At 41.9% G+C, this 26434-nt stretch overlaps 1 protein-coding gene across 1 annotated transcript in view; it reads left to right on the top strand.

The window, feature by feature from the left end:
- OSMR (oncostatin M receptor) overlaps positions 1-26434 on the top strand; it is a 204052-nt gene that overhangs the window by 76938 nt on the left and 100680 nt on the right. Inside the window, exons 8-11 of the mRNA XM_033932579.1 lie at positions 1976-2121; positions 11785-11933; positions 18181-18349; positions 22321-22397. Of these exons, the coding sequence (XP_033788470.1) occupies positions 1976-2121; positions 11785-11933; positions 18181-18349; positions 22321-22397 (541 nt within the window). The remainder of the gene's footprint in view (positions 1-1975; positions 2122-11784; positions 11934-18180; positions 18350-22320; positions 22398-26434) is intronic.

Genomic DNA, 26434 nt, shown 5'->3' with positions numbered 1-26434 from the left:
AATAAGTAGTAGTATCTTGCTCCGTGGTGTGACTGCATCTTGAATATTGTGTTCGATTGTGGCCATCACATGTCAAAAGAATGCATCTATAGCAGAACTAGAAAAGGTAAAGAGAATGATTACCAAAATGATAAAAGGGATGAGATAGTCCTCCCATGTGGAAAGGCTGAAAAGGAAGGATTCTAGTTTGGAGTAAAGACAGCTAAAGGAAGGTATGATAAGTTTATAAAATCATGTGTAAAGTGGAACGGGTAGACATGAATTGGTTGCATAATCTTCGAAAAAGTACAAAGACAGGAATACTTCATGAAGTTATTAAGTAGCATATTTAAAACAAATTGGAGAAAATATTTTTTTTCACTCAATGCACAATTAAGGTTTGGAATATGTTGCAGGAAAATGTGGTAAAAGTACTAAGTGCAGCTGGGTTGTAAAAAGTTTCCATCAAGTTTCTACAGGAAAAACCTGTAAACCATTATTTATCAGGTAAACTTAGAGAAAGTTACTGCTTATCCCTGGCTATATTAAGAGCTCCTTTTACTAAGCAGCGTTAGGACATTAACGCGCAGAATAGCACGTGCTAAATTGCCACGTGCGCTAGACGCTAATGCCAGCATTGAGCTGGCGTTAGTTCTAGCCATGTAGCGCGGGTTTAGCGTGCGCTAAAATGCTGTGTGCGCTAAAAACGCTAACACAGCTTAGTAAAAGGAGCCCTAAATACAAACATATTCTCTTTTTTTTATATATAAATCTTTATTAGTTTCAAAAACAAACATAAAGTGCAATAGAACATATAAACAAATGATACAATAGTCAGCACTTATATCTACCAAATACAGTGGTACCTTGGTTTACAAGCATAATTCGTTCCAGAAGCATGCTCGTAAACCAAAATACTTGAATATCAAAGCGAGTTTCCCTTTAGGAACTAAGGGAAACTCGCTTGATTCGTTCCCACCCACCCCCATCCCCCAAGGCCAGCGGCACTGCTCTATCCCCCACCAAGAACCGGCATTGCTCCCCCCGCTTATGAAGGCCCCCCCCACGTGATCCGCCACCCCCCCGCTCTTGGCGCCCCCCCTGCGATCCGGCACCCTCTCCCCTGCGATCCGGCACCCTCTGCTCGCGTCGCACCCCCTCCCCGCTGTGATCCTGCATCAAAAAGGCACACACCCACCCACCCGATCACATTCCTTACCCCCCATTTGGCACTGGCACCGCACCAACGCACAGGACGTGCCGGTGCCCGAAGATCTGCCTCCTTCGCGCTGGGCCTTGAGCATCTGCGCATGCTCAAGGCCTTCAGGTTCCCGTTCCCTCTGAGATTCATGGATCTCCGAGAATCTCGGAGAGAACGGGAACCCGAAGGCCTTGAGCATGCGCAGATGATCAAGGCCCAGCGCGAAGAAGGAGGCAGATCTTTGGGCACCGGCACCGGCATGTCCTGGGCGTTGGTGCGGTGCCAGTGCCAAATGGGGGGTAAGGAATGTGATCGGGTGGGTGGGTGCGTGCCTTTTTGATGCCGGATCACGGCGGGGAGGGGGTGCTACGCGAGTGGAGGGTGCCGGATCGCGGGGGGGCGCTTGTAAATTGAGGCACGCTCGGTTTCCGAGGTGCCAATTTTGCAAATGTTTTGCTCGTCTTGCAAAACACTCGCAAACCGAGGTACCACTGTAATAATATAATTACATATCACCCCCCCTACCACCCTCCCTGGATGTGTGTAAAATTACATACAAACATATTCTGAGTGTAAGCAGCATGGAATGTATCTATTCTTTGGAATCCTGCCAATAGTGAGCTGCTTTAGTCACTGTTGAAAACAAGATTCTGACTTGGTGGACCTTTGGTCTGTCCCACTATGGTAGTTCTTCCAGATGGAATGAGCCAAGAAACGCCCCTCAGTATCTGTTGGTTTAGTAATAAACATATTAAATGAAATACCGGTACTACATTAAAAAAAATTTTTTTAAAGGTTTTCCCAACAGATGATAGCTTGTTTCAGGAACATGTGTGCATGGCCTATTGACAAAGACCGACGGCTATACAACTTTACCCTGACTGCTTGGAATGCCTTGGGGGAAAGAACTGCTGCTATTGTTTTGGATGTGACTCATAAAGGTATGGCTGCATTCTGTTTTCCTGTCTGACATGTCAGTGTTTGTTCAGGACATAAGAAATTGTGTTTAAAGAAACAAAAGTGTTGTGAATTAGACATTTCAGAGCAATACAGTTTGCAGGAGATCACTGCATCATTTTTGAGAATCATATAGTATCGTTTGTCCATATTTCATAAAAATTGGGCTATTTTTTCCATTCAGTCTGTTAAATCTATCCTATTATTTTTCATGTTTAATTTGAAAAACATGAACGCTGAATACTATTCTGTAAAAGGTAGGTGTCAGCATAGCTATCGCTACCATTCAGCATTTTTAGTTGGCATTACTTATGTCAGCGAAGGCCTATGGGAAATTATATCAATCTGACTCTGGCATGGGAATGCAGATAGACCCTGAGGGCAGGGAAACTCTTTTAAGTATCCCTGATTGATATGTTTCAAGTATCCCTGATTGAATCATGACTAGCTAAAAGGTGTTAATGTCTGATTAAGAGGGTGCTTAGGACAATGGGTCCAGGTGCACAGATCAAGAACAAAGAAGCCAGAGACTAATCCCATCTAGCATGCCTGCAAGTATCACACCCTCCTTAGCAATTAAATTAACCATTGTTTCAAACAGTTTACAAATTCTAAACAGAAAGATACTGGGACATGCAAGTTTCTATATTCAGCCAAGGTATAAAAGCCTCCTCTCTGCTCTATCAATCTATCAATCAATCTATCTATCAATCTATCTTTCTATCTCTGGAGGAGAGGGGTCTTGGCTCTCTCTCTCTCTCTCTCTCTCTCTCTGGCTCTTCCTAGAACTTCTGACTCTCTGTCTCTTTGTTTCTGGACTCTGTAAGGCAGGGAAACTGCTTTGCTCTCTACTTAATTGTAATGCTTTATTGTAATGCTTAAGACTATTTCTATAATATATTCTTTATGCAACCACCTCTGGCTGTGCCTATTATTTGATTCTACTTCCTGGTGAAACTTCAGTGAGGGAACTGAACCTGGGACCAGGCGTTTGTCAGTACGCCTCGCACTTAACCCCTACCACCTAATATTGGGGGGGGCACTAACAAAACTGACAGTAGGGTTAGCAGATTTTACTCCTAGGCCCGCCCAGTTCCACCCAGTCCTTCTCCCCCCCAATCCCACCCCCTGCTCTCATCGGGTAGGAGGGCATGCGCAGATGCGATGTGATGATGTCACACGCATCATCGAGTGGCATCCGCACTTGCGCGGATACTCTCCTGCCCGACACGAGTTCGAGGAAGCTTTTTTAAAACCCAGACAATGTGCTGGGTTTTGAAAAACCATCCGGATCCCCGGACATGTCCTCGAAAAGGAGTACATGTCCAGGGAAATTCAGACGTCTGGTAACCCTAGTGAAAGGTGCTCTGAGGCAGGGCCATTTATAGAATAGCATGTAACACCCCTTCTTTGTGACATTGCTGTATACATCTGGTAGCGATAATAATAATAGTAGTAGTAGAAGTAGCACCAGGATCTGTGCCAAACTTCAGGCATGGGGATTTGTACCAACTGAAACCTGCTGTAAATCTCCATGTGTAAATTAGGTGCGGATCCTCCAAATTCTATAATAGAGCGCGCATCTTTAATGAACACCCCTGACCCACCCATGCTGCTCCACCTTTCCAGTTGCACACTACAAGATTTACATGTGCATCTCTATCGACTAGCGCTTAACAAGATGCATGCTTAAATTCAAATTTTTGTCAATTAACACCAATAATTAATTGTTACTGTCCAATCATTGGTGCTTTCCTTTTCATCCATATCAAACCAGTCCACTCTGGATTATGTCTTATCAATGAGCAGATGGAGAAAGAAAAGAAATCCTAAGAGATTCGCCCTATAAGGGTGTCATGCAGCCTGGAATGTTCAAAATTTTTCTCTGTCTCCAAGTGGATGGTTGGGTCATGCCTCTCCTTCTTGACGCTTGTCTAGTGGCTCCTGACTGGTTAATTCCAGGAGATAGTCGAACAAGAAGTTATACTGGTAATCTTTGCTCAGGTTATAGTGAACTTTCTCACTGAGTTTGGATGACATCTAGTGGTTATGGTTCCTCATCCCCCAGCATGGGAGGCCCCTGATGGTGGTGGGTCTTTCTCCCCACCCACTCCAGCTCTAATTCCTGACCTGTGAGATTTTTTCTGGAGTGTGAATCGAGGCAAAGTTTATTGGAACTTCTATGTGTAACAGCCTTCTGAACAGCAAGTATATATTTACTCTTCCTGCTTCTAGTTTTACTTAATTAAGGCAAGTTGCTATTTTTTCATGCTTGCTGGTGGACTTAGCTTCCACAGCTGTATTTCAGTATATTTTGAGTTCTTAATTGCTGGTTCATGACTAGACAAGAAGCTATGTTGGCTGAGCACCTTGTCCTCTGTGAGTACAAGGTGTTCATTAGGCTTATTTTATGTTTCTGCCTTTTCTGGTATATTTTTGTTTACAGATTGGCAATTTCTTTTTCTCCTCCTGGGTGTATGTTATTAAGAGAGCTGGGTTTTTTTCCCCACCAACAACTGCATCAGAGTATTGGTGGTTTTGTTTTTGGCTGCATAGTTGGTTGCTTCCCAGTCTGTGATGAACATAATTTTGCTAATTTTATGTGGTACTAGATTATTTCTCAGCCTAAGTAAGCTTAGCGCTTTTGCTTCTAATGTAAAAAAAAAAAAAAATCTCTTACAGAGCCAATCCATTCCAGTTATGGCACTGGCAGCTCAGCAAGATGGCTCACCCGCACAACTTCTGCAGTGCTCAGCTACGTTTACTAATTCTCTCTTAAATTTGACAATTATGCTAAGCCCTTTTGTGTTGTGCAAATGCTACTGTTCCATCTCCTAGAGTCTTTTGTCCTGTTTAGTCCAATTTCGATTAGTAGTAACATTCTTTGGACTTCTGGCTGAGCTCCTAAGCAGAGATGTAGATGTAGAGAATGACACGGGGACAAATTTTTTCCCAATCCTTCCCAGTGAGTTCTTTTCCTGTCTCTGCACCATCCCTGCAAGTTCCGTTCTCATCTGCACAAGCATCAAACACTTTAAAATCATAAGTGTTCGAGGATTGTGCGGTTAAGGAGGAACTTACAGGAATGGGACAGGGATAGCGACAAAACTCATGGGGCAGGAGCGGGAAAATTGGTTCCTGTGGGGACGGGGGCAAATTTGTCCCCATGTCACTTTCTATTTAGATGTTCTGATTTGTATCTGTCTTTAGTTAGTGCTATGGGACTATGTTGTGCTGTATGGGCTTATAACTTGCAGATATCCTGCATGGGTATCATCCATATGGGCTGCCTATTCAGTATTGTTGTAATATTCCAGCTTCCTCATACATAGGGTCAGCCATCTTACAGGCTGTGTTCTGGCGCCTTCCTTTATGCTGTATGGGGACAGCCTCCTTAACGGCTGTTCAGAGGCTTCTACTTCATGTGGGGTATAGTAGCAGCTATGTTTTTGGGCTCCATAGTGTGCTACTATATCAATTTGATGGTAGGCCCAAGCACAGCATTTTTCTAGATTTCTTGATGCCTAAGCCTTGTGGAGGGGCATTTTTGATTTAGATGTACTATCGGGGAAACATCCATTTTTGAAAATGACCTATTTGGACAGCTTGGCACCTAAGGACATCTAACTTGTTTGGCCATTTTCGAATACAAAAACATCCATGTTCAAAATGTTATAATCCAGACCATTTGGACGTGGAAGGGGCCAGCATAGTAATGGATTGGCCAAATACACATCCCAACAGAGCAGTGGAGCACCTTAGTGGACACTGCTGTGAACTTCACATAAAGGATGTCAGATGTATATCTCACCATAACCCCATTAAAATTTATGGTGAGTCCCCCCCAATACCTATTATACCCACCTGTCTATCACCCCAATAACCTTTAGGGCTACAGGTGGCACCTATAGTATAGTGGGGTTTGATGGGCTTATACTTAATACCATAGATTTTTGGTTAGAGTGCCTTATGAGCTGGGTTCTCCTCTCTATGGTTCACCAGCCCATCCACAGGGCTGCTTGAGATAACTGTGTGCTGCTCTATTAGGCTTTCCCATACCAGATGCTATTGTTCTAGAGTCAGGTATGTACCTTTTTGTTCTCATTTTATGTGGTGAAAGGGGGTCAGTGAGCACTGGGGGTGTGGGGGTGTCTTATCTTTGATGCACGCAGTGGTCATCTGTCAGTTTGGGTACCTTTGCGGCACTTAGACACTTCTAAAACAGGTCTAGCTCTGAATGACTAATTTTCATCCAATATGTCTTGTAAAACGTTTGATAATCACTGCAGGATGTCCAAGTGTAACCCACCCTTATACATGCCCAAAGCCTGCCCATAACATGCCTCTACCATGCCCATCTCGGGCTCTGGACGCAAAGAGGCTGAGGCACCTTGCAAGACACTTAGAAAGCAGTTTTGATTATCGGCACTTGGACGCCCTGACGATTAGGATGTCAGGACGATTGGGACATCCCAATGATTAGGATGTCCATAGTCTGCTTTGAATGTCATACTGCATCTTGGTAGTATGCTTTTACTGCCTGCTGGTAGGCGGCATCCTTAGAAACTACATAATACAGTAGTATTGTTTTATGCTGCATGGTGGTAGCATCTATGGATACTGTATAGTGGCATCATCATTATATATAGCATAATAGTCACATCTTGATATGCTGTAGGGTGGTAGCCTCTTTAAATGCGGCATAGTAAAGGCCTAATGTCTGACAACTAAAATGTGGTGCAAATATTTGCAAGATGATGCATTTGAGGAGAACAAATCTGAGGGAGATGTATGTGCTGAGAGGTGAGAGGCTAATATGCATGGACAGGGAGAGGGTCTTTGGAGTGATAATGTCTGAAGATCTGAAGGTGACCAAACAGTGTGACAAGGCGATGGCTGTAGCTAGAAGAATGCTAGTCTATATATAGAGAGGTATAACCGGCAGAAGAAAGGAGATGTTGATGCCCCATTTGGTGAGGCCCCACTTGGAGTATTGTGTTCAGTTTTGGAGGCCATTATCTGGCTAAAGATATAAGAAGACTTGAAGTGGTCCAGAGGAAGGTGATGAAAATGGTGGGGAGTTTGTGCCAAAAGATGTACAAGAAGAATATGTATACTCTTAGAGGGGTGATGTGATACCTTTCATATATTTAGATGTCTATATTAATATAGAACCAATTCTTTTCCAGAGAAGGGAAATTGGTAAAACTAGAGGGCTTAATTTCAGGTTATGGAATGGTAGACTTGAGTAGTGTTAGGAAATTATTTTTCATGGATACCTGCAATGCCCTCCCAAGGGAAGTGGTGGAGAAGAATAAAGTGACAGAATTCAAAAAAGCGTGGGATGAACACAGAGGAACTCTAATTAGAATATGAATGGTATAAATTGAAGAACTAAGGCCAGTACCAGACAGACTTGCACAAACTGTGTCCTGTATATGGCAATTCAGTTTAGCATGGGCTTCGGAGAGCTTTGACACAAGCCCCGGCAGTGATGTAGCTAGGGAGTTTGGCACCTGGGGTGGTAGCGCTTGGCTTTACCCCCCCCCCCCCCAACTTTTCCTCTCCGCTTGAGAGCTCCCACCCCTCCGTGTACCTCTTGAAATGTCCACTGGTGCGAGCAGCATATTCCACCTGCTGCTCGCGCTGGCCTCGGCTCCCTTCTGACATCACATAAAAATATGTTTTCCACACAATGAGGCACACAATCATTCCCTCCTGCTCCAGAGTTGCACCATTTCTGCATGGAATGGACTGAGGAGACTATACGGTCCTACTCCCACTTCATACCGAGCCACTGGACTCGACTGCCATCACAGATCAGATCTCTTGAAGGTCTCCTCAACTTCAGAAAAGCTATAAAAACTTACCTCTTCATCTGACCCCCCTGCCCTTGATCCATGGACTACAAAGAATTGTATATTGGTAACCGAACCAGTCTGTAAGGATAGCTACACCTAATATGTGCCAACTAGGATGGAAACTTGCATTGTAATCTTGTACTGATATTATGTATGTTTAACATGTAACCCGTTCTGCGCTCTTTGGGGACAACGGGATAGAAAATGAAATAAATAAGGTACACAAATGGCCATCTATTAGTTCTGAGCTATGGGAGAGCTGCTTTCATCCTGGTGCTTTTGCAATGACATCACCCGTATGTGTACTTGTTTGTTTGCTATTTTCAGCACTGCTCAACAATCTTTCTGCAGTTGTGACCACAGTTTGCGCAGCAGCTGAAAGTATGTGACTTCTCGCAAGGGTAATACAATTAGACAAACAAAAGGAGCAAAAAGGTTCCACAGGATGTTGGTAAACGAACAAACAAAGTGGAACACTATGAAGTCCGAAGCTTCCCTGATCCCTGTTCTGTCGTGCTGTGCCTGCAAGAGTGCGCATGCGTGCTTACTATGTCACCAGGACTCCAGGACGCGCGGAGTGGCGGCTGCCGGGAGGAGGGCTGTTGGCGGAGGACAGACGCTGAAAAGGGCTAAGAAGCCGGCGGGAGCGGCGAAAGCACGCAAGGCATCGGGCCCCAGCGTCTCCGAGTTGATCGTCATGTCCTTGGCTGCTCTAATAAAAGTATCTTTTAGAATTGCTACAAGACAAAACCAGCACACACTTTTCCTCTGTAATAAACAAATATTTGCCACAGGCAGTGGAGGGAGCGAACGTGGAGTCCTGCCATCACCTTCCCGAGCTTCAACCGTCAGTCTCCTCCTTCCTGCCCGCCTCGGCACTACCGGCCAAAGTGCAAGCGCAGAGCGCTCTTCACCTGACGTACGACTTCGCCGGCTGTGGACGGAGCCTTTGCTGCTGCGCTTTCCGGTACGCCTCCAAGCCGTTGGTTTTGATGGCATTCCTTAACACTACAGCAAAATGATGGCCTTGCATTTCAAAAGCTTTTTTTAATTAAACTGGGTATGCTGGATGTACTGCTACCTGACCTTCTGTGACTAATAGCTCCAACACTATTTGAAGAGGGATGGAGAAGCTGGGAGGCAATCAGAATGCTTTACAAATACACCCAATAAAGCCAGCTCTTCTGATTTATGGCGCCACTTGATTTGTGAGGGGACCAGGCTCGCTCTGTATCTCATCAATACTCCTCTCGCTATTAGTTGATTTTCCTTTTCCCTCCTCTCCCATTCCATGGCACGTGTGTGCTTCAACTTTCTTTGCGCTCTTTGAGGGGGGGGGGGGGAGTGAAGCCTATCTGGAGCAGTTCCCTAATGGATGGATTATGTTTATCCTTTAACGAATATGTCCCTATATAAGCAGCGCTAAGTGCAATTTTTATATAACTGCAAGCGTTTCATAGACGAATTTCATAAAATTAAACAGTTGCTGCAGCTGGAGTCAGACTGCAAGCTAAGCTTTCGTGCAGTGTTCACTGGAAACTGTAGTGGAGCTTAATGTCTTTAAGACATTTCACTTGCCTTTTATGAAATATAGTATGCTATAAATACTTTAGGAACCTTAATAGAAGTGGAAGTATGCAGAGTATAGGGATTTTTTTGTATTGATCTCTTTTCTCTTTCCATTTATTTCTTTTTGCTATAAAGACAATCACTTAAAAGAGAAATGTAACGACACAAAACTAATTTACAATATTGTCTGTGTATGAAGTCTCTCTGGCAATGCCGGGCATTACGATATTATTTGTGCATTTTCATAGGGGGCAGGGAGAGAGACAGATAGAAAGACAGACAGCAAGAGGGAGAGAGACAGAAAGAAAGACAGACAGATAGACATATTCTAGAACCCGTTAATATAACGGGCTTAAAGACTAGTCTTTAATAAAGCATAAAACAGTCCAAATAATAACAAGCTGCTCTCTTGGAGAAGAGACTCAGTTCAGAGCAGTCTCTTTTTCTCGACACGGACGTGTTTCGACTGGTATGCCTTCATGAGGAGAAGTAAAACATGCCTTACAAATTCGCTGGTGATGTTGATATCAACTCATGTTTAGAACACAGTTCAAAAAGTAATTGCAGAAAATGAGCTTTAGCTAGCAAAACAATCACACGCTTTGGACTTCATAGTGTTCCACTTTGTTCATTTAAGGGCAAAATAATAACATTCTACAGTATATAGTGCCTGATCAGGTCACCACCCATAATTTGAGAAGCTCTGGTCTATAGAAAACACTTCTTACAGGCAAGCAACTTTGTTATATGTGTGTTATAAATATATATCCAGTCACAGGTATGTGACAGTTAAATCTATCACATATCCACCCCCAGGCATCTTTGTTCTCTATAAAAACAAAACATACAGCATACAATCTGTTAAAATCCATGACCAGGAGCCTTACCAACCCTCCTGGTAATTCCCCGAGGTACTCCCTGGACTCCTCATTCTCCCAGGTCCTTCCTGGACTTTGTCTCTCCAGGTCTCTTCTGAGTCCTCCCTCCAGGTCTTTGGCAGCTTCCAGTGTCATTTGCCGGTTGCCACCATCACAGCCGGTCCCTCCGCCGGACACTTCTTAAATCTTGGCCAGTGCTCCCAGGGCCTCTTAGGCAGCTTCATCTGGGGTGCCATCACCAGTCTCTCAGCTTGTTACCACCAGCCCTGCTGGTCCCACCACCGATCAGCTGCCTGACTCCCTCTGCCTTGGACTCTGCCAGATCTTTCAGCTACCTCTTGCAGGGCCACCGCCAGTCTCTCACTCCCTGGCCTCTTGGGTCCCCACCACCTGGATCCTTCTTCACTGGTCCCACCGCCGGGTTTCTGTTCTTCGCTGCACCAGCCCCCCTGTCAGGACTAATGTGATACATACATACACAGGGGTCCTTTTACTAAGCTCCAGCTTAAAATACTTTACCTGCAGTAATTTTGGCATCAGCGCATGTTTCCTTATGCTAAAAACTAAATTTTAATTCTTAGCACTGGAGCAGGTTGGGGTAGAAAGTAGGTGTATTTTATGATAATTAGTTAGCACAGCTACATTGCTGTATGCTCATAAGTATGTGTTTTCAACATGTTATCCCCTTACCACCTACAAAATAGGTGTCCGTAAGTGCTTATGCACTAATGGGAAATTTAGCGCGTGATCATTAATTCACAAAATAGAAAAGTGTCCATTTTATCCATGTAGGAAAAACTGGCCTTAAGTGCATGCACTAAGGCAGTGGTTCCCAACCCTGTCCTGGAGGACCACCAGGCCAATCGGGGTTTTCAGGATAGCCCTAATGAATATGCATTGAGCAGATTTGCATGCCTGTCACTTCCATTATATGCAAAACTCTCTCATGCATATTTATTAGGGCTAGCCTGAAAACCCAAATGGCTTAGTGGTTCTCCAGGACAGAGTTGGGAACCACTGCACTAAGGCTACTTTTTACCGCAGTTTGATAAAACAGCTTCTAAAATTTTCAAAGAGAAGCTCCCATTTTAATATTTGTTTGAAGGGCATTTCATAAATACAACAATGCATTCCAATGTTCTTTCATTCTGTATTATATATTTTGACTTATAGTGTGCAGAATATATTATTGCTTTATAGACTGCAAATGAAACACATTATACAGAACATGCAATCATTTAGAGTTACTTCATTATGGACAATTATGTCAGACATTTTCTTATTTGTTGGAATCCACAAAGCTTTCTGAGATGTGAACTTTCCTTTTTCTATTCCCTAGTTTGTCCAAGGACTCCCACTGACCTCTCAGCTAACCATCCGAGTGCCACAAATGCTATTTTATCCTGGACCTTGAGATCAGATTACTCCGTTCTCAGGCTTTGCTGCCAGACAGAAGTGGTTAAAGTCAAAAATGGGGACGTGATATTGGTAAGAATAATACTACTGAAGCTATAGCAACAATAATAATCAGAATTTAAGCTTGATTCCAACTTCTTGAATGACTGGCAACTACTTTTCATCTCTCTGACATATCCATAGAGATGGTGGGAAGAAATAATGTTACTGAACTATGGACGATTTAGACCAGTCATATTAATTTAAATCCTGTTTGCTAACTGATCCTGCACTATTATTATTATTATTTATTTTAGGTATTTATATACTGCCTATCAAAGCGGTTTACTCAAGCATTTTCCCTATCTGTCCCGGTGGGCTCACAATCTATCTAACATACCTGGGGCAATGGAGGATTGAGTGGCTTCCCAGGGTCACAAGAAGCAGCATGGGATTTGAACCCACAACATCAGGATGTCACCAGTTGGGAGAGCAGGGAGGCCAAGATCTGGTTCATAGTCTGGAGTTCCATTTTGATGATCCCAAAACTTTCATTGATGTTACTCAGACCCTCTTGTACTGTTGGCTCTCAGACACTGAAAATCTCTTGTCATTAGTAACCTACACACCTGCAGGGAGATACTGCTATCATTCACATTGTATTGGGCCTTTTAAGGGTGCATTTTCTGCACTTAATCCCAGGTGTTCCACCACCTGTCTGATTCACCATACCTCAGCAGGCTGTATGCTGGATAGGACTTGCAGCTGTATATATTCTCTTTAATTGTTCCTATGTCAGTAGGGCTATCCGTGGTTATTTATGGAGTTCTTGGTAGTTTCTTGTCCTTCCCCCTTTTTTTCTCAGCAGTACCACATATCAAAATAATCCTGTATACATGTATCTATGGGTGTCATCTACACTAAGGAGTTGGTGAGATACCTATTCATTGTGTTTATGGCCATCACAGATCAGTTCGTCACATGAATGTTTGTCTGCCAAACAACCTTCTATCCCTTTTGGTCTATGTATATCCCATGTATACTATCTTCACTGTACTAAGGTGGTCATCACCTACGAGGCCAGAGGCAGGTGTCATTGCTGGGGCAGCATTAAGGCACAGGCAAAATTAGCGTATGCATAGTGCTATGGTATTTAGGTGGTTGGGGAAGCCCTTTTGGATATATTAATTCCATGGGGGACAGGGTACAATTTTGCCTTGTGTAGAATTTTGCAGAAAGAAGAGTCACCATTGCCCTCAGATGTCTGTCTTTTCCCAACCCCAATGCATTGTCCTCTAGTTGTAAATCTGCAAAGTTACCTAGTTCCAGGAAGGAGGCTTTAGGCCAGTCCTGGATTCCATATGATTATAGGATCTGCAGCACTGATTACAATTAGCAGCATCAGAGATTACAAATATCACATCCCGGTAGGGAGAGGTCAAGTTCCTAAACATAGAGGTGAGGAGGCTCTATAATATGCTATAAGTGGCTCCCAGAGCAAGGGTTAGCATCAACTACAAGATAGCTGTAGCTTTGCAGTAGGCAACAGGAGATGATGAATAGTGTTTCTTACCTGCTGGTTTTCTTCAGCAGTCAGGACAAAGGAAGTCATCATGCCGCTGTATCGCGCAATGGTGCGCCCGCACCTGGAGTACTGTATTCAATACTGGTCGCCGTACCTCAAAAAGGATATGGCGGTACTCGAGGGAGTGCAGAGGAGGGCGACTAAACTGATAAAAGGTATGGAAAATTTCTCATACGCTGACAGGTTAAAAAAGCTGGGGCTGTTCTCCCTGGAGAAGAGGAGACTTAGAGGGGACATGATAGAAACTTTCAAAATCCTAAAGGGCATAGAGAAAGTGAATAAGAACAGATTCTTCAAACTGTGGGGAGCCACAAGCACTAGGGGTCACTCGGAGAAATTGAAAGGGGACAGGTTTAGAACAAATGCTAGGAAGTTCTTTTTTACCCAGAGGGTGGTGGACACATGGAACAAGCTTCCAGAGGAGGTGATAAGCCAGAACTCTGTACAGGGGTTCAAGAAAGGTTTGGATAGGTTCCTGGAGGATAAGGGGATAGAGGGATACAGATAGAACTTGAGGTAGGTTATTGAATTGGTCAGTAACCACTTCACAGGTCGCGGACCTGATGGGCCGCCGCGGGAGCGGACCGCTGGGCAGGATGGACCTCGGTCTGACCCAGTGGAGGCAACTTCTTATGTTCTTATGTCAGAATCATAGATGTACAGCAGATCAAAATTGGGATTTTTTTTCCCCAGGTTCAGCTGAAGTTGCTACAGAAACTGTCTAAACACTTTCAGCTGAAAACAAAACTGCAGTCAAAACTCATTGCCTAGTTTTGGCTGAAAACAAAACTAAAGACTGGTTATATGAATGGATTTGGCTGAAAACAAAACTCTCCCCCCTACTTCTCTCCTTGCTGTTTGCAACTCTATGATCAATTTGATATGTAACCACTTGTAATCTCTGTCTAACTAATGTGAACCGCCTAGAACTCTTCGGGGTATGGCGGTATACAAAAATAAAGTTATTATTATTATATGAATATAGTAACATAGTAACATAGTAGATGATGGCAGATAAAGACCCGAATGGTTCATCCAGTCTGCCCAACCTGATTCAATTTAAATTTTTTTTTTTATTTTTTTTTTTTTTCTTCTTAGCTATTTCTGGGCAAGAATCCAAAGCTTTACCCTGTACTGGGCTTGGGTTCCAACTGCCGAAATCTCTGTTAAGACTTACTTCAGCCCATCTACACCCTCCCAGCCATTGAAGCCCTCCCCAGCCACCCTCCCTCCTCCACCAAACGGCCATACACAGACACAGACCGTGCAAGTCTGCCCAGTACTGGCCTAGTTCAATATTTAATATTATTTTCTGATTCTAAATCTTCTGTGTTCATCCCACGCTTCTTTGAACTCAGTCACAGTTTTACTCTCCACCACCTCTCTCGGGAGCGCATTCCAGACATCCACTACCCTCTCCGTAATGTAGAATTTCCTAACATTGCCCCTGAATCTACCACCCCTCAACCTCAAATTATGTCCTCTGGTTTTATCATTTTCCTTTCTCTGGAAAAGATTTTGTTCTACGTTAATACCCTTCAAGTATTTGAACATCTGAATCATATTTCCCCTGTCTCTCCTTTCCTCTAGGGTATACATATTCAGGGCTTCCAGTCTCTCCTCATACGTCTTCTGGCGCAAGCCTCCTATCATTTTCGTCGCTCTCCTCTGGACCGCCTCAAGTCTTCTTACGTCTTTCGCCAGATATGGTCTCCAAAACTGAACACAATACTCCAAGTGGGGCCTTACCAATGTGAACCAATTAGGACCACTGGGGACTGTCAGAGCTTGTAGTCGACATCCCTCTGCTAAACTCACCAGTCCCAGGAATTCCAAACAGAGGTTGACAATTGGGAGAGCTAGTTTAACAAGGACTTCCCAACAGGTCTGGCACGCTTAGGTTCCCAAGTCAATGCAGATGTAGTTAAATAAAATACTGTACCACAATTACCAGCTTTTTATGCTTACCCAAACTGTGCACAAGTAGCAAGATAAAATAGATTTAAGATGTTTGCTGTTTTGTGTTTATTTATAAAACTGGTTAAGGACAAGCATGATATAGATTCTTATTAAATAGGGCAAAGCAGTCCTGACACTGGTCTACACTGCAGACATTATACTAGCCTGATGCGCAATCCAGAATAAAAAAGCATATTTATTTCACTGAATGCAAGAACTATATGCTCTAATAAATTAAAATAAAGAGTAATACATTTCTCACATTATTTTCTAATGTATAAATTTAATTTCATTGTAATGTAATTTCCCTGCTAACACTATCATCTTAACCAGTACTTGTACTTGAAAGCAATCGCTTCAGGGTTCCTTTCTCATAGAATCTGCTTCTGCATGCCACAAGATTGATTAAAATGCTGCATCTTTATCATGTCGAAGACCGCCTAGAAATTCTTCACCCGCATAGTATCCAAGCCAGAATATGCATAATAATTTAAATAACAAAAGATTATATTTTATCTCCAAGCAAAATAGCCTCTGTACACATCGAGCTCAGGTAATGAGAACTGAAACTAAAAGCCCTGTGCTTTTTCAACATGTTTGACTTTGCATCAAATTTGAAGTGACAGCTGATGCCAAAGAGACATCTGCAAAGAGACACTGATTCCTAAGGAGCTTATCATCCCAAATTTACAGATTTAAATTTCTGCTAAAGTTTTGTATGAAAAGCATTTATTTAGTGCATTCTATTTACCATATAAACTACTATTCAAGATCACTACTACTAATCATTTCTATAGTGCTACTGGAGGTATGCAGTGCTGTACACATTATATAGAGGTACTTTCTCTGTCCCTTGTGGGCTCACAATCTAAGTTTTTGTACCTGGAGCAATGGAGGATTAAGTGACTTGCCCAAGGTCACAAGGAGCTGCAGTGGAAATTGAACCCAGTTCCCCGGGATCGCAGTCTGCTGCGTTAACCAAATCTTGAAAATCCAACTGAACTGCAGACTTCAAAGTCTGTGGTTGCCCACCTTTGAATTAGAGAGTGGTCCAAATAGGGATCAGTTGGGTTGTGCTATTGTAGCCCTGAAGCAGAAAAGATGCTCCGGGTAATGTGAGTAGAAGGGGGGGGGGGGAGGATGGAAATAGCAAGGCAGCAGAAAGAAAAAAAGTATACACTGCTTTAACCCAAATTTGACAGGAGTCCAGCTTTTAAAAGTATACAGTTTTGTGGCTTTCGTAAGTGTGATGTGTAGAGATCTTAGCCTTTGATGCGCAACCATTTGCATGTATACTTTCTACACCCTGGAAAACATCCTTCGTGTTGGTTTATGTATGTGAAAAGTGATATTTAACCTGCAGGGACAGAAATGCTGGTTAGGAGAATTGAACAGAGGAACAAAATGAACTGTAAACTGTAAGGTCCCCAGGTGCAAAGAAACAACAGAAGATATCTTAATAGTATATTCAGGACAGGGTTGATCCCCATATGCCCTAGTGACAGGACCCATAATTGAATATCTTCTCTGAGATAGTGGCAGGTGGACTCATATAAATGCATTGCATCATATCTCTGGTTATAGAATATACTGCTTAGATATGTTAAGGATTCAGGCATATGACTGAGTATAACTTCAGACACCTGAGGAAACATGCTGTCACCGCATTATACAGCAAGCCCCAAATTCTATAGATATCACCCAAATTTAGGTGCAGATCCCAGATTGGCACTTAAAATAATTAGTTAATGGGCTCCAATAATTTAGGAAGTTGGTTGGTTGGGCTGAGAACTTTTCAGCACCCCTTCATAAAGGAGCGTGCGTGCCTACTTTGATTTATAGACTACTAGTGTAACTAAACACATGCTTAAAAGTTGGGTATGAGTACTTACAACAGCTACAGAGTTGATATTCTTGGCTTCTAAATACCACAGATACACATGTAACTTAGAATAGTCAATCAGTTGCATGCATAAGTGTGTCTCCTGCCCAGTTTCCACCCATGTACTGTATACACCTCTGACCAATGCATAAATTCATATTTACAGAATAGCACTTCGGTGGAATTCTGGCAGTTCCATGCATCTGAAACCAAAAAAGAAAACTGCAGAGCAGATGTACTTGATGCAGGAACTTTATTGAGTCGATCAATTGCTTTTTTTAAATTTAAAAAAAAAATCCACCTTTGTCCTAGAGAAGCTGGGACCCAACACAGTCCGTGTTTCGATTAAAACATCTTCCTCAGGGGTCCAAAGGTATCCTTTAGAAGGAACAAAGTGGAGCGCAACAACGTGCAAGAGAATCCTGGTTCCTGTGCGACTTATTACGTAGGGGTGATCACTGATAAAAAAAAAGCGACGTTTTGATTGACTCAATAAAGTTCCTGCATCAAGTACATTTGTTCTGCAGTTTTCTTTATGTTTTGACTGTTCGACAAGCACTGCAGACCTGTTGGACTCCTCTTTCTCTTTGCCATTATTCCAAACATGCGTGTAATCAGCATATAAATGCTAACAGCTCTGTTATAGTCGTACTCCCCAAGTGTACATCTGAAAATGCAAATAATATATATGCCCTGCTTGTTCCCCCAACCTAAGTGCAAGCCTGAGAATGCCTCGTTTTAACATGAAATGAAATGAAAAATGTAAAAAAAAAAGTGTGTAAGTTTTATGGCTCTATATCATTCTTGTTTTGATTGGGCTGAAAACTTTTCAGCGGCCCCTTGCACAGCGGTCTTCAGTAGTTGAATGACCATAAAAGTTAAATGAACTGTCCACCTTTGCTTTAATTTTACAGCACAATGTATCAGTAAAAGGTCTGCCTTCCATGTCACGGTACAATTTTGACATAAACCAATTACAGCCATATACAAACTATTCCTTGAGAGTGCGCTGCGGTGCTGCTGATCATTTTTGGAAGTGGAGCAACTGGAGTGAAATTTTGTCCATCAGAACAAGGGAGATTGGTAAGTACAATTCATGGAGAGGCAAACACATTTCAGCATACCTATAGAATCTTAAATAATTATGGCAATTCTTACATCAAATACGCAACAAAAACAAGGACCCCCCCCTCACGTAGAACTAACAAATAGTGAAGAAGTGGGGATGGAACTGTACACATCAACCAGAGATAAAATGAGTGAATAAATATTTATTAGTCAGTAAAACAATCTTTTACTAGGTATTGAGTCCAATTTTTGTCACAGTCTGCCTCAGGGGTTCAAGAGACATTCTCAAACTTACCATTGATAGCCACCTACTGGATGTCTCTTGCAACCCTGACACAGACCAAAAGGTAGTAAAAGTCAAGAGTTCTGAGAGTGGTTAATTGAGAGTCGACAAACCTGAGAGAAATAACACAAAACATGAATTACTAAAGTTACAAAATTTGTTAACGAGAAGGGATATCCTCAGCGTGAGAGGTCAGCGAAGGGAGAAAATCTCCAGCACTTTACACTACAAAGCAAAGGTGAACAAACCTCTGCCTGTACACCATCATAGGATACATCACGTGTGCTAAACAAAATAGTGAAAATACCACAGTGAAAACTAATAATCACACAGGAGAAGTCAATCATCAGAACCACTCTGAGAACCCCCCAGCCAATTCCCCCAATAACCCTACACTTAGTTGGAAAATTATGTCCATAGATCTTGCTGAAAAATATGGGGTGACACGTTCATCCAGACACCCCTGGAAGCGGGTTTAACCAAGCTCGGTTTCGGACGTTCAACGTCCCTTCATCTGGAACCCATAGTTGCTTGATAGCTAACTGAGAAGCAAAAGTCCGGGCTGGCTGGGAGGAGGGAGGAGCTAACAGAGCGGTGTGCACGCTGTGCTAAAAAGCCAACAGGTAAGCTGCTTGATTTTTCACAATTGCAACACAAATTTGGTCTTAATGAAACACAAAATTATAGATGATTGCAGTTGAAGCAGGCCATTCAGGAAGGGTTCTCTGAATGGAAAAATTTGGAGGTTCAAAATAGCTTGCCAGTCTTATGTTTTCAGGTAGACTTCCTGGGTCAACAGGTCGCTCAGTGGTATAAATTAATATCTGGATTTTTGAATAAGAAACCAAAAACTGGTCCTTCCTGGGTCAACAGGTCGCTCAGTGGTATAAATTAATATCTGGATTTTTGAATAAGAAACCAAAAACTGGTCTGTGTGACATTTGGAGCATTGAGATAAAGCATCAAATTACTGCGTCTCAATGGCCACGAATTTGGTCTTGGAGGATGAGATGTACAATGTCTGCATCTATGAGACAAACATGGTTTTTCTTATTACATAGAGTATTTTGGACCCCCAGTTCGTTTGCATAGAGTAGATAGTTTTAAATCTAATAGATGTTAGCATTGTCATCTGGAAGTTGGGACGTTAGATCATTTACTATACTATTGTCCTTTGATACTAAAATTCTGGAGATCGATTTGAGATCAGGTTAATAATTTATTAGAAAATCCAGTGGCACTATCGTATGATACCATTTTATTTGGAACATCTATGAGGGCAAAAAGTCAAATTTCAGCAAAAAATAACAAACTTTTGTTTATAATGATGGGAGTTGCCATGCAGCTTATTTTAAAGAATTGGAAAAACTGGGATAGATTAAATTATTCATTCTGATGGGAAACCCTATGTTATATCTTTAAAATGGAAAAATTTATGGCCATTCAGAAGGGTTATTATAAAAAAATTTATGGAAGTTTGGGAACTATTAACTAACTATTGTAAAGATTGATTTATTTGTATAATTTGGGGAAAACATGCACATCCATGGAGGGGGGAGGGGGATATGTTTGGCATTTGTTAAGAAATATAGAAGGGTTGGTTACAAGTATTTTATGAGATGTTTGTAAATTGAAAATGGGTGGGAAAAAATAAGTTTTGTCTTTATTCTATTAAGTATATTGTGCTGTAATGATATTAATTTATGTAAATGCATCATCTTTTGTGCACAATTGAAGTTTTAAAAATGAATAAAGAATATAAAAAAAAATACTTGGAAAATCAAATTCGCAGAAACTCATTGTGGTTTTAAATTTTCTCAACTCACCATTGGTATCATCTGTGGATATCCCTACCTCCAGTTGTAAAGGCTCAATATTTGAACCTTCCCTCAAGCTCTGATTCAGCTTTTGTTTGGAATAAAGATCAGTCTGTTCTTGACTGAATTCTTGGAGTCATCATTAGAAGTTGTGACTCATAGAACTACAGGCAGTCCCCAGGTTAAAAAGATCTGACTTATGTCAGACTTGTTCTTACAAACCGGGGTCCTGCCTTTCTTTTCCTATGCCAATTGGACCCTCTCTTCCTCCCTGTCCAAATGCAACCCTCTTCCTCCCTTCTGTGTCCCAACACGCCCCTCGTCTTCCTTCCCTCCATTCTGCATCCCAAATTCTTCCCTCCCTCCTGCAAGTGTTTACCTTCTCTGGCTGGCTGCCTTCTCCCAGCCACATTTCTCTTCACAAAGCCATGAGCAGCAGTGGTATAGTTAGAACCAAAATTCTGGGTGAGCCAACAATGAACATGGGTGGGCACTATAAGCATCCCACTCCTTTATCCATCCTGTCTCTTTGCAGTTTAAAATTTATGATACCATAACTGGTAGGGATCTCCAAGCCTCAACAGTTGTAGAAATCTAGAACTGCCCCAATCGACTAAAGCATGGCTGTCAATAGCTCAAAGTTCCTTCACTGAAGCTGGCACCAGGTACATGCTCCTTTTTTCATGCATGATTTGAGCATGTGCATTGTGCTGGCGTTAGCGGCAGCATTGTAAGCAACTGTGTTTTAAATGATTAGGGGAGCTCAGATTTCTTCATAATTGGTGATCATAATTCATGATTTCTACATAATTGGTGCATCTGGCTACTGGGTGGATCTGAGATAAAAAGGAATGGGCCCAGGCCCACCCGTAGCTGAAGAATCTGTCTAGCATCAAGTAGAGAAACACAATCTAGGAATGGTAGGGTCGTCACATAAGAGGACCAACAGTTATTAGTATGAGAGACAAGTACCGGTATGTGCCTAAGTGTTTTACCTTCAGGTACTCAAGCATTTTTCCATATTTGTCCTGGTGGGCTCACTCTATCTAATGTACCTGGAGTAATGGTGGATTAAGTGACTTGCCCAGGGTCACAAGGAGTAGTGTGGGTGTGAACCCACAATCTCAGGGTGCTGAGACTATAGCTCTAACCACTGTATCACATGCCCCAGTGGAATCCAGAGTGAATTTCTATGTTATGTAGTAGTGACTTGTGGTGTATGATAGATGAATGGTTCCTACATTAAATTATGGATGTCTAAGGACTTACAGGTTGTTAGTAGTAAAGGCTCTTCTTATATTATAGCATGGGTTTCTAAAGGTTGCAGGTTGATTAGCAGCATTTGTTGTTTAGGTTTGGACATACAGTGTAAGTTTGGTTAGACTAAATTTTTTTTATATAGTTTCTTGGAAGAACCATGTTTTCAGGTTTTTCCAGAATTGGGTGTAGTTGGAGGTTGTACAAGTCTTTATGGGAAGTGAGTTCCAAATTTTTTAAAGTTTGATAGTCAAAAGAGTTGTGGTGTGATGATTTGTATTTTACTCCTTTCAGAGTTGGGAAGGATAAATATCTATCTATCTATCTATCTATATATATAAGTTGAGAATTGAGAACAGAAATATGTCTCAATGAGGAATATAGTGCCTGACCTAAAGGAGTATGATCTGGTTACTGTCTGAAAATCCAATCAACAATTAATAGTAATTTGGAAGAACATTGTTTTATGGGGTGACACATTTTACTCCCTATTGAGGAACAGTATTTTGTACCTCAGATGAGAGCTTTTATAAAATAAGCTTAAAATAGATGCCTTTTCAGAATTCTCACATAAGCATCCTGTTCTGGACTCAGGCCCTAAATGTTACTATTTTATATTATTAATACAGCTCCTACAGTGGAACTCGACATCTGGAGAGAGGTAAAGCAGCATGCTGAAAACCGTACTGTGATCATATATTGGAAGGTGAGCTACTGCCATTCTGCACATGTGATTGTGAAAGCTAAAGTGTGTTGCGCACTGTCAGATAAAGTGTATTGTAAAGTCTTCACATCTTTATACATCTTTCACATTCTGCAGTCTTAAAAAAAAAATACATCTCAGTGTAATGCTGCGTCATGGATACCTATTTTTGCGAGACGAGGAGGAGAGAATGGTCGATGGTGTTGAAGGCTGCACTGAGGTCAAACAGAACCAGCAGGATGTCATTTCCTTTGTCCAGTAATTGCCAGCAGTCATCTATGATGTGAAAGTAGGACAGTTTTAGTGCTGTGGAATTTCCTGAAGCCTGACTGGAAGGTAGAGAGAGCCTCCTGTTTGTCAATAAATGTTTGCAGCTGTGTTAGTGTTGCTTTTTCCAGTATCTTAGATATGAAGGGTAGGTTGGAGACAGGCCTGAAGTTGCTGGGTGTTCTTCAGTCGAAGGTCCTTTTCTTTAGGATTGGCCTGATTGCTGATTTCCAGCTTTCTGGCACTAATCCTGTTTCTAATGAAGCATTGATGAGTGGAAGAATTGACCTTGCAAAGGAGTCTTTGAGTGACATTAAGAGATGGGATGGGCAGGTATCCAGAATGGAGTTGGAGGGTCAGATTGTGCCTACTGTTTCATTGACGTCTTCGTGAGAGATAGTATCGAAGCAGATTAGGGTTTCTGCCACAATTTTTGGTACTTGGTTGAGGTGGGGGAGGTGTTATAGAGGTATGGTGTTGCTATGCAGTGGAGTCGAAATTGGAGAGTATTTGGCCAATTTATTTGTGAAAAAGGGAGTGTTTCGTTGTCCAGGTCGGTGTTAAGGGGTTGATTATTTCCTTGGGATGATGTGAATAACCTCTTTGTCAATGTAAATAGGTTTCTTAATCTGTTGGGGGACTTTAGTAGTTGTTGGGAGCAGTATGGTTTTTTGGGGTTTTTTTAGGGGGGGAGTTGCTTCGAGGTTGACCTGTTTGTATATTTTATGCAGATCTTTCCATCTTGTCTTATTGTTTGGTTTTGTACCATTTTCTCTCAGCTTTATTTTTTTGGTTCTTAAGTAATCGGTGAACCAGGGAGAAGGGGGATTATGGAGATGGTATTTGATCTCTCTGACAGTGGCTAAGCTTTCGTGGAGGGATTTGGCTACTAGAACATCTAACTTTATACCCCATTTTTGATCAGAAAAACATCCAGGTTGAAAACATCCTAATCCTGACCATTTGGACGTGGGTGGGGCCAGCATAGCAATGGACTAGCCACATAAACATCCCAACAGAGCAATGGAACACCTTAGAGCACAGGTGTCAAAGTCGGTCCTCGAGGGCCGGAATCCAGTCAGGTTTTCAGGATTTCCCCAATGAATATGTATGAGATCTATGTGCATGCACTGCTTTCAATGCATATTCATTGGGGAAATCCTGAAAACCCGACTGGATTACGGCCCTCGAGGAGGGACTTTGACACCCCTGCCTTAGAGGGCACTGCTGTGAACTTCACATAAAGGATGCCAGCTACATATCTCACCATAACCCCCTTATAATTTAGGGTGAGCCCCCACCCCAAAACCTACTATGCTGTTTTGTGTATCATCCCAATATTGCTGCAGGTGGCACCTATATGGTTAGTATAAGAACATAAAAATTGCCGCTGCTGGGTCAGCCCAGTGGTCCATCATGCCCAGCAGTCTGCTAATGCGGCGGCCCTCTGGTCAAAGACCAGCACCCTAACAGAGACTAATCCTACTAGCATATGTCCTTGTTTATTATGAACTTGTCTGACTTTGTTTTGAATCCCTGGAGGGTGTTTTCCCTTATGACAGACTCTGGAAGAGTGTTCCAGTTTTCTGTCACTCTCTGGGTGAAGAAGAACTTCCTTACGTTTGTATGGAATCTATCTCCTATCAATTTTAGAGAGTGCCCTCTCGTTCTCCCTACCTTGGAGAGGGTGAACAACCTGTCCTTATCTACTAAGTCTATTCCCTTCAGTACCTTGAACATTTCGATCATGTCCCCTCTCAATCTCCTCTATTTGAGGGAGAAAAGGCCCAGTTTCTCTAATCTTTGAGTTTGGGTGGGTTCACATGTTCTACCATAAATGTGGTTAGAGTGGCTTATGGGCCTGGGTCCTCTATGGTTCATTTGCCTATTCACCAGGCTACTTAAGATACCTATGTGCAGCTCTACTAGGCTTCCCTATACCAGTTGCTGCTGTTTTAGAGAGAGGTATGTACCTTTTTGTTCTCATTTTTGTGTGGTGGAAGGGGGTCAGTGAGCATGCAGTACCTTTGTGGCACTTAGACCCTTCTAAAACAGGTCTTGTTCCAAACGTTTAAGTTCCATCCAGGATGTCCTGCAAAATTTTTATCATTGCAAAACGTCCATGTCTAACCTACTCTTGAGAACGCCCAAAGTCCAGCTATAGCACACCTCCACCACACCCATCTCGTGTTCTGGACATACAGAGGCTGGAACACCTCGCTAGATGTACAGAAAGACAGTTTCAATTATTGACACTTGGATGTCCTGGTGATTAGGATGTCCCAAGTGCTGATTTAGGATGCTTTTTGGATGTCTATGTTTTTTTTATTATGAGCCTGTTAGTCTGGACTTCCAAGAAGATGCATGCAAGCTGCATATACATTTTTAACCCTTGCAGCCATTCCTAGTGATTTTTCTCATTTATTTCCTTATTTTATTGGGACCCCCTTTTAAGATTAAATATAGTATGGTAGTTTCTGCTTGCCAAGGATGGGCCAAAATTTTACGGCTCCAAAATCAGTTATGCTCTCAGAGAGAAACCTGGCCCTCCCTGCATAACTGATTTTGAAGCAGTACAATTTTGGCCTGCCATTGGCAAGCTGAAATTCTGGCTATTTATGAGCAGATGTTGTGCTCCTGAGGAAGCAGTTCCATTACAGTGAAATGGAGAAGCTCCATAGAGCATACGGTATTACATCATTATTTTACCAAATGGGTTTTCATCATCGGATTCTCCCTGATTAACATCAAGCTAAGTGGAGTTTCTTATATGGCTCTGGGCAATTTCAAAACACCTAAAAAGATATTCATATGCTCAATCCCCTTACCAGAGGCTTCAATTAAGCAGGTTTCTCAATTATACGGAGAAAAGACCAAGATCAAGGCCAAGATAGACCAAGGATGTGTTTCCTATGACAATTTTGTAATTGCCATAGAAGTTCCAAGTTTCCAAGTTTATTATACAATTTGATTAATCGCCTATCACAATTTCTAGGCGATGTACAATTACATAAATAATCAAATATGGGGAACAAATCAGACAAACAATAATCATATCGAATTAAAAATAACAAATACAAACATTTCTATACATAGTTTAACTTATACATATAATCTCAAAGCAGAGGGAAAATTATTAATGGGTTACAATCAATATTAATTTAATAACGTTTAAGGAAAAAACAATAGGAAGGGCAACAGATAAAATTTATAATAATATATAAAGTAGAAAGTAAAAAGAGACCGAGTCTTTGAGATTTATTCACTAAAAGCATCTATAAAAAGGAAACTCTTAAGTTTGGACTTGAATTTATCTAAGTGTTTTTCCTCTCTAATAAATAGTGGGAGGTCATTCCAAGATTGGGGAGCTGTTATTGAGAAAATGGTGCGACGCCTCGTATTGATAGCTTTCAGTGAGGGAATGGCCAATAATTGTTGATCTTGTGATCTTAACTGTCTTGAAGTAAGATGAGGAATTAAAACTCTAAAAATAAAAGCAGGGGTTTTAAATAATAATGATTTAAAAGTAAGCAGGCATATTTTAAATAAGATACGGTGTGCAACTGGGAGCCAATGTGCCTTTTTTCCTCTTGGAACACTGAGGTCTTTTCTCCGTATAATTGAGAAACCTACTTAATTGAAGCCTCTGGTAAGGGGATTGAGAATATGAATATCTTTTTAGGTGTTTTATAATATTTTTGATATTCAGCTTGTGTGGAATTATTGTCTGGGCAATTTCAGTCATATTTATAGTGTGAACTTTGTACTTGTGG

This window comes from Geotrypetes seraphini, chromosome 1 (assembly GCF_902459505.1).
Source record: "Geotrypetes seraphini chromosome 1, aGeoSer1.1, whole genome shotgun sequence".
Lineage (NCBI taxonomy): Eukaryota > Metazoa > Chordata > Amphibia > Gymnophiona > Dermophiidae > Geotrypetes > Geotrypetes seraphini.
This window is presented reverse-complemented; position numbering and strand designations above follow the sequence as displayed.